This window comes from Aulonocara stuartgranti, assembly GCF_965226115.1.
Source record: "Aulonocara stuartgranti genome assembly, chromosome: 6".
In the NCBI taxonomy this organism is placed as follows: domain Eukaryota; kingdom Metazoa; phylum Chordata; class Actinopteri; order Cichliformes; family Cichlidae; genus Aulonocara; species Aulonocara stuartgranti.
Window position 1 is genome coordinate 12,488,266 of NC_138944.1, and position 12,326 is coordinate 12,500,591.

Consider the following 12,326-nt stretch of genomic DNA (forward strand, 5'->3'; position numbering starts at 1 on the left):
AACAGTTACTGAGGCCTACAACCACATACAGACATACAACCACAGGGCTGAAGTAAACAGAACTTTTCCTAACAAAACTAATACAGTCCGTTTAAGTTTCCATAAAGCTCATGTTGCACGGTTCCCTGCCTAAATAAAGAGACAAAGAAACAAAAGTTGAGGCTTCTGCAGTCTATCTTAATAATAATAATACCATCCAGGTAGAGACATGAGAATTTCATATCTTCAGTACATAATATTGTTAAATGAATCCAATCGAGATGAGGCCCCAAAACAGTATCGAATGGCACTCATCTTCAAGCCCTCGGGCAGCACTGCATTAAACACAGATGTGTTTCTATAGAAAAACCTTGTAAAACTTTACAATGCAAAGAAAAAAAAGGTATAAACAAGATCCAGAAACACTACAGCATGTCTCAGTGAAAAAAGTCCTAGTGCTAATCTGGCTTGTCTGCAGTCCAGATCAGGCACCCACTGAAAATACTGAGTGAATTATAAAGCAAAAAATACAAAAAAGGCCATCATCTCTCATGGACCTTAAAACAATACAAATTAAAAATGTGAGAGCATCGTTGTTTTGGGTCTGCTCCAGATATGAAGTGGTGCAGACAGGATTCCAAGACTTTGTGGAAAGCCTGGCAACCCAGTCTGTGCTCCCATAACTGTTCAGTGTAGCTAAGGTCAGGTGCTGCAAGGAAAAGCCCACAAAAGTCAGCATTTAGACATCTTTGCTCTTCATGTAGTTCTTGTGTAACTTTGAGGTTTGTTTGCGCTCATTTGCTGTTGCTGCGTGATTCTGTTTCTGCAAAGTTTCCAATTGAAGAAGGAGAGCTCCTTCTTATTTAGCTGATTGGTATCAAAACAGCCGCAGACCTTAAAATTCACACCTCCAAGTTTAACTGCTCTATTATTAACCTCTACCCTTCATCATCTTCCATAACACTGATCTAATGCCACAAACCTTAAACTTGGATTCATCTCCACCACTTTTTCCCATAATGACTGTTGAAAGTATTTGACCTACCGGCATCCTCTGAAAAGTTTGCTGCAGACAAAATTTCATATAGTGATCTTCTGACACGCTAAGAAATATCTTCTTTCCCAATAATAAATAAACAGCAAATTTACAAGGCTCTAATGACTAGATCAAAGACATTTGACTTTAATCTAAAAACCACTTTAGTGGAAGAAATTCAACTCAAGGAAATATAACCTGTCGTACAAACACGTAACCAAGGTCAGTGTTGCCAATATGCTCACACTGCTAACCTAGAAATAGATACTTGAATCAGTAAATGATTTGAGTGACTTGGGGAAAAAAAACCTATGAAATTCATGGAGGGATGAATCTAGTTGTTTGATTATTAGATTTATTTTTATTTCTAGTTATCCCCCTGAAACACTGATTCCTCACATGGGATATATATCATAAAAATGTTTTAAATGTATTAAATAATGTTGCCTTTATTGTGTTAAGCTGTAAATAATAACCCAATGTCTGCACACGAGGATGTCCTTTTGTAGTATGGAAAAATTAAGTAACAAAGTAATGACTTTCTATTTAAAGATGATGCTTGCTTTTTGATTAATCTGAAATACTTGGAAAAAATGTCAAATGCATCTTAAACAGGAGCTCAAGTCTCACAACGTCAAACACTGTCAAAACAGACACATCTGTCAGCAGTGAAGGATGTGACTGCTGACTTATGAATGCTTTGGCTTTACACTTTAATCTGCTTTGAAACTACTTCACAGAACTTAGAAACTTGAATCTTGCATCATACAAATGGGTGATGAAAGGGGGGAGAGAGAAGAAAGGAGCAAGCTGGAAAAAACAAGAGAGGAGTATAGATGAGGAGGAAGAAGAGAGAGGGGGAAGAGAACAGTAGGAGAGAATCGGGGGGGGGGGGGGGGGCAGGGGACTACTTAGCAGACAGTGATGAAAAGGTTGACTCTGGAGTTGGAAGGGGGGAGTGTCATCAGAGATAAATAAGCTGTACAATGTCTCACAGGGTGAGCAGGTTGCTTGAACTCAGCAGGTCCTCCTTTCTTTATACTGGATGATGGACAGGCAGGACAGAATTGAACTCTGCTACCCTGAGCTTGCGAATCTGTCTTGCAGGGGCTTAACACGTCCTCAGCCTGAGGCTGTCCTCCTCTATACACTGTTCTTGTCTATCTCTGTGCTAACTGTAGCTCTGAATGTGCTGGTTATCATATCAATCTCTCATTTCAGGCAGCTCCACATGCCCACCAATGTCCTCCTGCTCTCTCTGGCCATCTCAGACCTCTTGGTCGGGCTGCTTGTGATGCCGGTGGAAGCAATGCGGTTTATAGAAACCTGCTGGCTGCTGGGAGATCTCATGTGTGCTTTTACTTACATTATCGGTTTCACTCTCACCTCAGCCTCTGTGGGCAACATGGTGCTCATATCAATTGATCGCTACGTAGCTATTTGTTATCCTCTGCAGTACCCCACTAAAATAACTCACAGCAGAGCGGAGCTGTCTGTGACTCTGTGCTGGGCCTGTTCGCTCCTCTACAACGGGATGATCTTAAAGGAGCATCTCAGGCAGCCAAACAGGCATAACACCTGTCACGGTCAGTGTTTGGTGGTGATTAACTATGTCTCTGGAGCAATCGACCTTGTCTTTACTTTCATCGGCCCTTGCTCAGTCATTATCATTCTGTACATGAGAGTATTTGTTGTAGCGGTGTCTCAGGCTCATGCCATGCGGTCTCATATTACAGCTGCTGCAGCTGGTACAGTAAAAATCACCGCAAAGAAATCAGAGAAAAAGGCAGCCAGGACTCTTGGCGTTGTGATATTTGTGTTTTTGATGAGTTTCTGTCCGTATTACTATCCCTCTCTTGCAGGGCAGGACATTTCAAACAGTGCTTCATCTTGGGCTATTGTTTCCTGGATGCTGTACTTCAATTCTTGTCTGAATCCACTGATATATGCTTTTTTCTACCCGTGGTTTAGAAAAGCTATCTGGTTCATTGTCTCCCTGAAGATACTAGAGAAGGGCTCCTCTCAGGCAAATATACTTTAAAATAGCAAATTTATCCTGAACCAAATCAGTCTGTATGAGAGAATGAAACTGCTGATTATTATATGTGGCAGTAGCATAATGGTTTTTAATTATAGACTTATTCAATGAATCAAAGAACATCTGTCACAAAGTCTTATTTCATATGACCCACTGTCTCTAACAAGTATTGTATCCTGTCAGAACTGGAACATATAAGTCATGTATCAATGCATAATGGCAAAAAAGATTTACCCTCCTTACTGCATGAAATCAACAATAATAATTATAATGACTCAGAATCTTTCAGGCTTTTTACTACAGGACTTGTATTTATTCTGTTTAGATTTTTAAGTACTGTGCTCCTTATTACATTCTTTTTATTCATTGAGCTTCCCTTTTTAACTTTCAAATTGCTGCTTCATTTCTTTGTGTATTTTTTATATTTCTTGCCATATTGTTCACTGCCCCAAAATTTAAAGGAGCACTTAAAAAACACACAAGATCGTGATGAAACATTTAAATTAAAAATCATTACTGAAATGTATTATGTAATTTGTTGGGGACAAGATAAAGTAACAATGGTTATTGTTGTTTCTTACATCTTTCAGTTTAACAGTTTGTATGCTACAGACTTAAAAAGGGGGTTTAGGAAAGTTGATAAAGGTTTGAAAGAAAGACATCGCCTTAATTTCCTCTCAACCACTGAGCAGCCACTGATCAGTGAAAACTTTCTTATTGTGAACACAGTGAGACACATTTTAAGATGGATTTATGTCATTATCTTCAGCAAATCAGATACTCGTGTATGTTGTACAGCAAAACTAATTTTCAAATCTCCATCACATGTTAGTTAAAATGGGCTATTACTGTAAAATCTTTTATGTCTTAGAATGACATTATTCTCTTAACTTATCTTCTAGTGGAACAGAAAATGTGAATATATATCTAGACAGAAAAAAAATGTTCACAATGAGAAACTTGTTTTGTTTGAGGGGCGGGGGTAGATATTTGTAAAATGCAATACAAATACTACAGTATTGAAACAATCTTTTATTTTGTATGTATAAAAGCAAAAACAATAAAGACATTTATATTATATTAATAAACCATTAAGAAAGACTATTGATGAAGCCTTCATCTCCTGGATTGTGAATGAGGACGTTTCACTTCTGTAATAAAAAGAACAAAGAACATGAGTTTGTTATGTTGTTCTATTCACCTTCCATTTGAATATATGTTTAAATGAATTATAAAACGGCAATCACACATCTTTTTTGCACTCTGTGGTGGGGTGTGGTCTGCGGTGCCATGCAGGGAGGGCGGACGCACCTGCACGGCATCCTTAATCACGCCCGCCTAGTTAAAAACATAGGGACTCAGGGGTTTGGGGGTGTTGTGGTGAGATGTAAATAAAGATGGCTCCGAATGATACTCTGTGGTCCCGCCGTGCCTTATTTACGCCACATTGGTGCCAAAACCCAGGAGGCAGCACGGCGGGTCCGTATCGGAGCCAGGGAATGGAGGAGCTGGCCCAGAGGGTGGCCGAAATGGCGGCCGCCCAGCGGGAGCAGGCGGCGGAGGTGCGTCGCCAGCAGGAAGAGCTGCAGGACCAGTCCGAGCGCCACCGGGAAAGGATTGGGGAGCTGGCGGCACTGCTCTGGGCCTGGGCGCCACCCCCACAGGTGTGTCCCGAGGACAGTGAAGCGGTGGAGGAGCCACGTGAGGCACCTCAGCAGCCGTGCAGGGAGGGCGGACGCACCTGCACGGCATCCTTAATCATGCCCGCCTAGTTAAAAACACGGGGACTCAGGGGTTTGGGGGTGTTGTGGTGAGATGTAAATAAAGATGGCTCCGAATGATACTCTGTGGTCCCGCCGTGCCTTATTCACGCCACACACTCATTTCTATTTTTATCATTCACAGTTCCAGTTGAAGCCGATCAAATGTGCACCAAAGTTTGGGAGTCTCTAACTACTGGAGGTCTAATGTGTCCAGAAACAGCATTTGAGAATAAACAACATATACCAGGGATTTCATGTGGCCAGAAGTCATCACAAGAAGGACAACGTGGCTCCGATTTGCCTTTGAAGTATCTGGCCACACATGGGTTGTGTATTTTTATGCCACATGTAGGATTCTCACAGATTTGGCACTGAAAAAACAAGAGAGACAAAAAAAATAATAATTCAGATCAAATACTCTAAGCAAACAAATAATGCTGATGACACATTACAGTAACTGGTCATTTTTTGGATACATTTAACACATATCAGGTTGGACTATCCTTTATCTTAAATGTTTCTCAATTAAAAACATTCCTCAAAGATTTTGGTCCATACTGGCCCCAGATGATTCACTTATGTGGGCTGCATCTTCATTATGCTAGTCTCTATTTCCACTGGTTCTGGTGTGGTAGAGGCCACTTAAATACTGTGAACTCATTAGCACAGTAAAGAAACTGGTCTTATGCTCTTTGTGGTGTGTTATTCAGTCAAAAATGCCCATTAGCCGATTAAAACACTTGCCATTAAAGGAGGAATACAGGAATACAACATGAGTCAACAGGCTGTGGTGTTTAAGTGGTGCTCAGATTACACTAAGAGGCCTAAAGTGTACTCCATTACATCAGTCATGTGCCTACCACCAACAAGGCAGGGTGGAGCCATGCTTTTATGCTTTTAATCTCAAATTATGTTCCAATCATCTGAAACTCATCAGACCAGACAATGTTTTTCCAATCTTACATGGTTCTGGAGTACACTGGTTTTCTGCTGCTGTGGCCAACCTATCCTACATGTTTTGCAGTCAGAGATGCTCATATCTATAACGTGGTTATAATTACTGGGTGATTGTATTACTGTTTCTATCAGCTAGAACCATTCTGACATTATTCTTTGAGCTCTTTGAGCATCAACAAGACAACGTCAATTAGTTAGCACTCACACGATGGCTTTCTTCTTTCCCTGAGCATTCTCTATAAACTCTAAAAAATGTTTTATGTGAAAACCATTTCTGAAATATTCAAATAAACAATGCCACATTTAAAGAGACCTCAGTCCCCGTCCTTCTCCAGCTGACACTTGGGATTTCAGCACGTTTATATGAGTTTCTGCAATTTGGATGGCTGATTAGATATGCTTTATCAAGCAGTTGTGTCCAATACGGTAGGCGGTCAACATTACAGATGATATTTACTTCAATTCTCTCTCAAGATCAATTTTCTCAACAGCAAATGAATATAATATAAACAATAATTTGTAGTAATTGTAATATAAATTATAAATTGTATATGCATGCTAGTCATCTTCATTGTTCGTTTTAAAAATAAAAATTTATATTTTTAAAGTTGAGGTAATATAACCACACCAACCTAATGTTTACAGTTTACAGTGATCATCAGTGCCTAAATTCAAGCGGGTACGAGGGTGATATTACTAAGTGTAAAAAGGGAAACATTTACCTGGAAAGCGATGTTACGACAGATGTGGCACACTTTGATATGGTCTTGATACATTGTGCGAATATAAGGCTCCATCTCTATGATACACCGGGTGGACAAGGTGTATTCGCCCCGTTTCTAGGGTAACAAATAGCACGCAAGTTAAAATGATACTAGCATACTGAAACACATACCCAAAATGTTATTATTATTATTATATTTTTGTTATCATTGAAACAAAGAAATCTTGTTTTGTAAGCTGTAAATGAGAAGGATTGTCTAAATAAACGTTATTTTATTTGTATAATAAAGCCTATAATAATAAACCATAATTAATGACATTTTACGCCTTATTAATAAAGGAAGCAGTATGGGAATGATAAACATAAATGGAGTAATTATATTTGACCTTAATAAGCTGTATGACCTCCTCCTGCTGCATTCCCATTTTAAATATGGTTAATAGGAAGGCAAGTACTTGAAGAAGTACTTCAAGTATCTTGGTGTTCACATCTCCTCAGACCTGACATGGGCTGCCCACATTCAGGTCCAGACCAAAAAGGCTAGGCAGCGCCTGTATCACCTACGACAACTGAGGAAGTTCAGGGTCTCTCCAAAGATCCTCAGGATTTTCTATACAGGCGCTGTGGAGAGCATCCTCACACAGAACATGACATCGTGGTTCGGGAACAGCTGTGTGAAGGACCAAAAAGCTCTCCAGAGAGTGATCCGTACAGCAGAACGCTGCTGCAGGATTGCTCTCCCCCCGCTTCAGGACACCTACACCAGGAGATGCCGGACTAGAGCAGCGCAGATACTGAAGGACCCGTCCCATCCTGGCAACAAACTGTTCCAACTTCTGCAATCTGGTAGAAGGTTCCGCATCTTCCGGGCAAGGACAGAGAGACTCAAGAGGAGCTTCTATCCCCAAGCCATCCGTGCCCTAAACACACACACCCGCCCTCTCACATCATCTATAATTGACTGAGACAGGACTCTCTTCCAGACACTCTAAACCAAGGCACAATGTACATTTCAATTCCTTTAACTTTAAATATGTTTATATTGTCTATCCTGTAAAATAGTCAGATGTCTATTCATATTAATGTACAGAATTCACCTGCTTGCTGCTACTACTGCACATTCACCCAGTGTATATACTATATGTCTGTATATATATATATATATATATATATATATATAATGTTCCTCCTCTACACCCCCCCCCCCCCCCCCCAATTTTTGCACATGTCGAGGAGCGTGTCAGGCTACATTTCACTGTGTGTTATACTTGTATAACTATGCATGTGACAAATAAAGAACCTTGAACTTGAACTTGAACTGAAATCATTTTAATAATCCGTTCACAAAAAAGAGGAAGTAGTTTGTGGGAAATAAATAATCAGAATTGTGAAATCCTACTAGAGACGGTGTATTTTACCTCACTGAGCCATTTGTCGTGCACTAATCGGCTCAACAGGTGCTCCGTTTCGCTCTTCTTCATCTTTCTGGTGGTCATGGAGTCTGTGCTGTTCAGAATATCAGTAGAGGAAGCCTTGCCATTCTCAGAGCACACGATGAGGTCCAACTGAATGAGCACAATTCAAGTTGATCATAACATTAGTTTTACTACAAGCCACATTCACCCATTCACACACATTCATACCATTTCTTCTGTGTCTTTAACATGATATGTTTAGGAATTCCTGATGTAGCAAATATGATACAAAACTTCTTTAAACTTCTTTCTCAACACTCCATTTTCCAAAATTTTGAATTTTCATGGTTTGGGCTTTACAGGGTTAACGACTGCCAATTTAACACACACCAGAATTTGGGGTTCAATACTCTTGTCCAAGGAAACTAACATATGGACAGGGATCACAACCCCAGTCTTCTAAATGGTTGATGTTCTACCTCAAGAGCCACAGTCACACAAATCTGTGTGCAGTAATCTATTCATGACTTCCTACATGATCTTTTGAACAAAAAAATAATGTTGACCACTGTTTATGGATAATGTCACTGATTAGACTGTTACACTGAACTGCAACCTACAAGTTATTAGAGGTGGGAATCACCACACATCCCACGATACGATATTATCACAATACTTAATGCACGATTCGATATTATTGCAATTTTTTTTAAATATTTTGCGATATTCAGATTCTGTACATAAAGGTAAATTTTATCAATATTCATTTTATCTAATATCAAAGTCTCACACTCAGTCTTTCTCTCATTTCAGTCAGTTTTATTGTTGACAAACTGAACGATTTGTATTACAGTCTAGTCCAACTTAACTGAATGCAACCATCTGGTACAATTATAGCTATTCTGAACTATGCAATTTATGAAAACTATGCAGCCCCTTCAGCAACTGAAGAATTTGAAAGTAAATTAAAACAAAATATAATTTTACATTAAATAAAAAAGTTTTAAACTTAATTAAAATAAAACATGTCTTAAATTAAAATAAGTAAACTGTTATGTTTATTGCTGCCAAAAAAAAGTTAAACACATTTGGACAGTGAAGGAATGTCAGGATTCTTGCTCAGAAAAAGGATCAACATGCTCTGAAGTCAGAGCATGTTCCAGTCCACAAAAACTTTTTTTGTAACAAAATATCGATTTCTGCTGTCCCTGTATCGATACATTATTAGCAAACAAAATATCACGATACTACACAGTATCGATTTTTTCCCCCACCCCTACAAGTTATGTTGTTTCAGGGTTTTACATCAATATACCACCAGAGACTTAAAACCCCACCCCAACAAATACCAAAATTTATAGTGGAGGCATCTATAACATGTTGTTTTGCTGTGAATTTAACTCACTGTTTTCCTGAAGAGCTCAAGTTCATTGTCGGCATAATCTGACGACATCCTGGTGATGTCAGTTTCAGCCATGTTCACCTGGATGGGATTAAAGTTAAACTTTAATTAATAATGTATTTCCTTTAATATGATCCTTAAACATGTAAAGTCTTTGCAGCTTGGACACGTACTAAACAACAGCCCGACAAGGCAGACCCAATACAAGCATTAAATCACTAACCAAGGCGTAGTACTGCAGACCGTTATTTTCAGACATCCCTTTCCTAATCTGCATGAACATTGGCTGCAGTCTTGAGTTGATAGTATCAATAAAATCTTCCAGCTTGTCGGGTGCATACTGTGCTGCAGAAAAAAAACAAAAACAACAATGTTTGTTAGTCTCCTACAAAAACAAAACAAAACAAGACACATTGTGGTTCTGGTGTCATAATGTGCACATTAAAGGTTGGTGATATAATCTCAAAATTGTATCACAGTATTTAAAGGGAAGTTGTGACAATATTTCTGATGATATAATGGACAATGGACAATATGAAATGGCACAGCCCTAGTGCATACACACACAAAAATATTTTATAATGTCTATATGTTTGGGGAGGGTTGGGCTGAAGGATTTTAATTGGAACATATATACCATCATCTTATTGTACTTCTATCCCAAAATTTGTATTTTACAACTTATTTAATAATTTATATAGCTGCACAGGGTCTGCAGACAGAAATTAGTTAGTAGCTAATTTTGGTACAAGGCGTCTTGTAACACTGCCTTCAAGTGTAATGAGGTTGCTTTTTTGTGTAACAGTAAATCAATAGTAACAGTCTCTTAGTGTAAGAAAATAAGAAATTATTTATTAATAATTAATAAGGGGGTGATACTACTTTTTGTTGCCCTACTTTACACTAGTCTCCAGATACACTATGAGGTGCATTTTGAATTTTCATTCAATTGTTGTTCACATGTATAGGAATTTACTTACTGTGGTGCGTTTCACAGCAGTATTGATAAAGAGCCTTTGCAGCTTGCTCATCGATTACTCCACTGACCATCATGGTCTGAAGAAACCTTCGATGGCTTTCTCCCATCTGTCGTGACATGTCTGTGGGTACAGACAGGTGGTCTTTATATATATATAGTTAAATATCTGTAAATCAGACAAAAAAGATGATCATCCCACAACACTTTTGTGCTGGCTAAACGTAAATAATAAACAAATAGATAAATAAGAATGTGATGAAAAAGTGACACTTACTATTTCACTGACACAAAAAGAAGTTATAAAACATCTAAAAGGCACATGTAGACATCTATAAAAACAAACAAACAACAACAACAAAACATAGCAAACTAAATAAGACCAGCGTCCGATCCGACGTTCTGCCAAATTGTTATTCAAACCAAATTCACGGTACTTTCGTATTTCTGTTATAAAGTGTATAAAAAGTGAAATAAGCACTTTCTCTGAGGACTGTTAGCAGATGTTCTTTAAGTTAAAATGCTACAACTATTCCCTCCTGCAAACTCAACAATAGCATCATTTCTGAAACAGTTTCCTCGTCTTTGCCGAACGGCTAACTTACGCTAAACTACTGATGCTAGCTTTTAGCATCAACTATATAAATATTGTAACTATGACTGAATCTTTTTAGAAAGGTTACGCTAGGTAACGTTACAGCCAGACATTTTGCCAACTTTAACTTAACTATCTGCTGTCTTTTGTCAATCAACGGTTATTGCTAATGGACCCGGTTATTTGCTTGTCCAGTTCTGCAGTTGCTCTAATGTTTAAAATTTTTTTTTTTAATTCTTTCCAGTTTCATTTAAACATGTTTACCTACTCACCCCCTACCGCTCGCGCCTTCCGTCTTTTCCTCCGGGTTCTCTTCGTCTTTGTAGGTTTTTGTGGTGAATCACTGCCACCTGCTGCTGTGGAGGAACTACTGCGGGACGCCATCCCTGCCACCTCTGTTCATTCAAGCCTGCAGACCTGTTTTTTAGAGCTGTCACAATATCAGTGACCAAATTAACATTACTAAAATTATTCCCTTTACTTTTACAATAGCAATACATAACATGTTAAATGTTAAAAACCTCTAAGTTTGAAATATTATAAAAGTGGCAGCTCCACATAAAATTCTTAATGAATAGATTTAGTATATGGTACATACACATAAGAAAAGCCAGATACACAAAATAATTAATACAGAGACAAACCACATTCATTGAAAAGCAGGAGCTACTGCTAAATAAAGTAACAGCTAAATAAAAAGCAGACTATTAGTGTTTTAGCTCAGACTTACCTCCTCTGACTGGCACCTCTTTCCTAGTCTCTCCCTTTTCTTTCATTCATTTTTTAATCTAATCGACGTGTTTTAACGTTACCAGGTTGCCATGTCGACAGAGAAATTGCATCTTTGACGTATGCACTTGGGTGCCATGGAAACTGCAGAGAGAACAGAGTCTGTGGTGGTAATCTGTTTACTGATGAAGATGATGTCCACAGCAGGCAAAAGCAACCCACAGGCCAGTGATACCAAACAAAGCAACAAAAAGATTCATGTTATATAAAAGAATGAATAAAAAGAAAAACTGTGTCTCGTTTCATACAGATAATAATGTAAGCAAATTTTCTAATGGTGAAAGTGCATATTGGTACTGAGCGTTAATGTTTTGCGTGTACAGTACTGCACGTCACCACAATATATACGGTAGCAGTGTTGTGCTTTATTTTAATGCCATGAAAAAATTACACCATATAATCTTTAGTGTAAATTGAATTTTATAAAGTATAGAGTTATACAAGGCTGGCTCAGGTTACCCTGAATCCTTCTTTAGTCACACCACCATAGGATTAGGCTGCTGAGGGCTTCCTACAGAGCACTGAGTGTTTCTTCTTCACTCACCCTTCACTCTCTGAGCTTACACACCACTCTGGATTTAATCATTATTTATTATTACTTGGCTCTCTTCCAGAGTGTGTTTTTTTGTCCCGTCTTCCTCCCATCACCCGC

General features: G+C 38.6%; 2 protein-coding genes across 15 annotated transcripts; one reads left to right on the forward strand and one right to left on the reverse strand.

Annotated features, from left to right (window-relative positions):
• Positions 1–1,925: 1,925 nt before the first annotated feature.
• On the forward strand, positions 1,926–3,089 carry LOC309708538 (trace amine-associated receptor 13c-like). The gene has a single exon (XM_082536659.1). It carries the CDS (start codon positions 2,061–2,063, stop codon positions 3,054–3,056), a length of 996 nt encoding a protein of 331 aa, XP_082392785.1. The 5' UTR covers positions 1,926–2,060; the 3' UTR covers positions 3,057–3,089.
• A 976-nt stretch (positions 3,090–4,065) lies between these two features.
• Positions 4,066–11,298, reverse strand: nsmce1 (NSE1 homolog, SMC5-SMC6 complex component). Of its 14 annotated transcripts, XM_082536458.1 has the most exons (8): positions 11,158–11,287; positions 10,295–10,414; positions 9,538–9,659; positions 9,318–9,395; positions 7,916–8,062; positions 6,496–6,612; positions 5,061–5,187; positions 4,066–4,204 (listed from the first exon to the last, which is right to left on the reverse strand). In XM_082536458.1, exons 1-8 carry the CDS (start codon positions 11,267–11,269, stop codon positions 4,170–4,172), a joined length of 858 nt encoding a protein of 285 aa, XP_082392584.1. In that variant the 5' UTR covers positions 11,270–11,287; the 3' UTR covers positions 4,066–4,169. The 14 variants fall into 14 exon arrangements, with proteins under 14 accessions (XP_082392584.1, XP_082392580.1, XP_082392586.1 ...); XM_082536454.1 differs by lacking the exons at positions 4,066–4,204; positions 5,061–5,187; positions 6,496–6,612 and adding exons at positions 6,621–7,417; positions 10,568–10,622 and having other exon boundaries at positions 9,538–9,654; positions 10,295–10,459; positions 11,158–11,192; XM_082536460.1 differs by lacking the exons at positions 4,066–4,204; positions 5,061–5,187; positions 6,496–6,612 and adding exons at positions 6,621–7,417; positions 10,568–10,622 and having other exon boundaries at positions 10,295–10,459; positions 11,158–11,180.
• Positions 11,299–12,326: the final 1,028 nt, after the last annotated feature.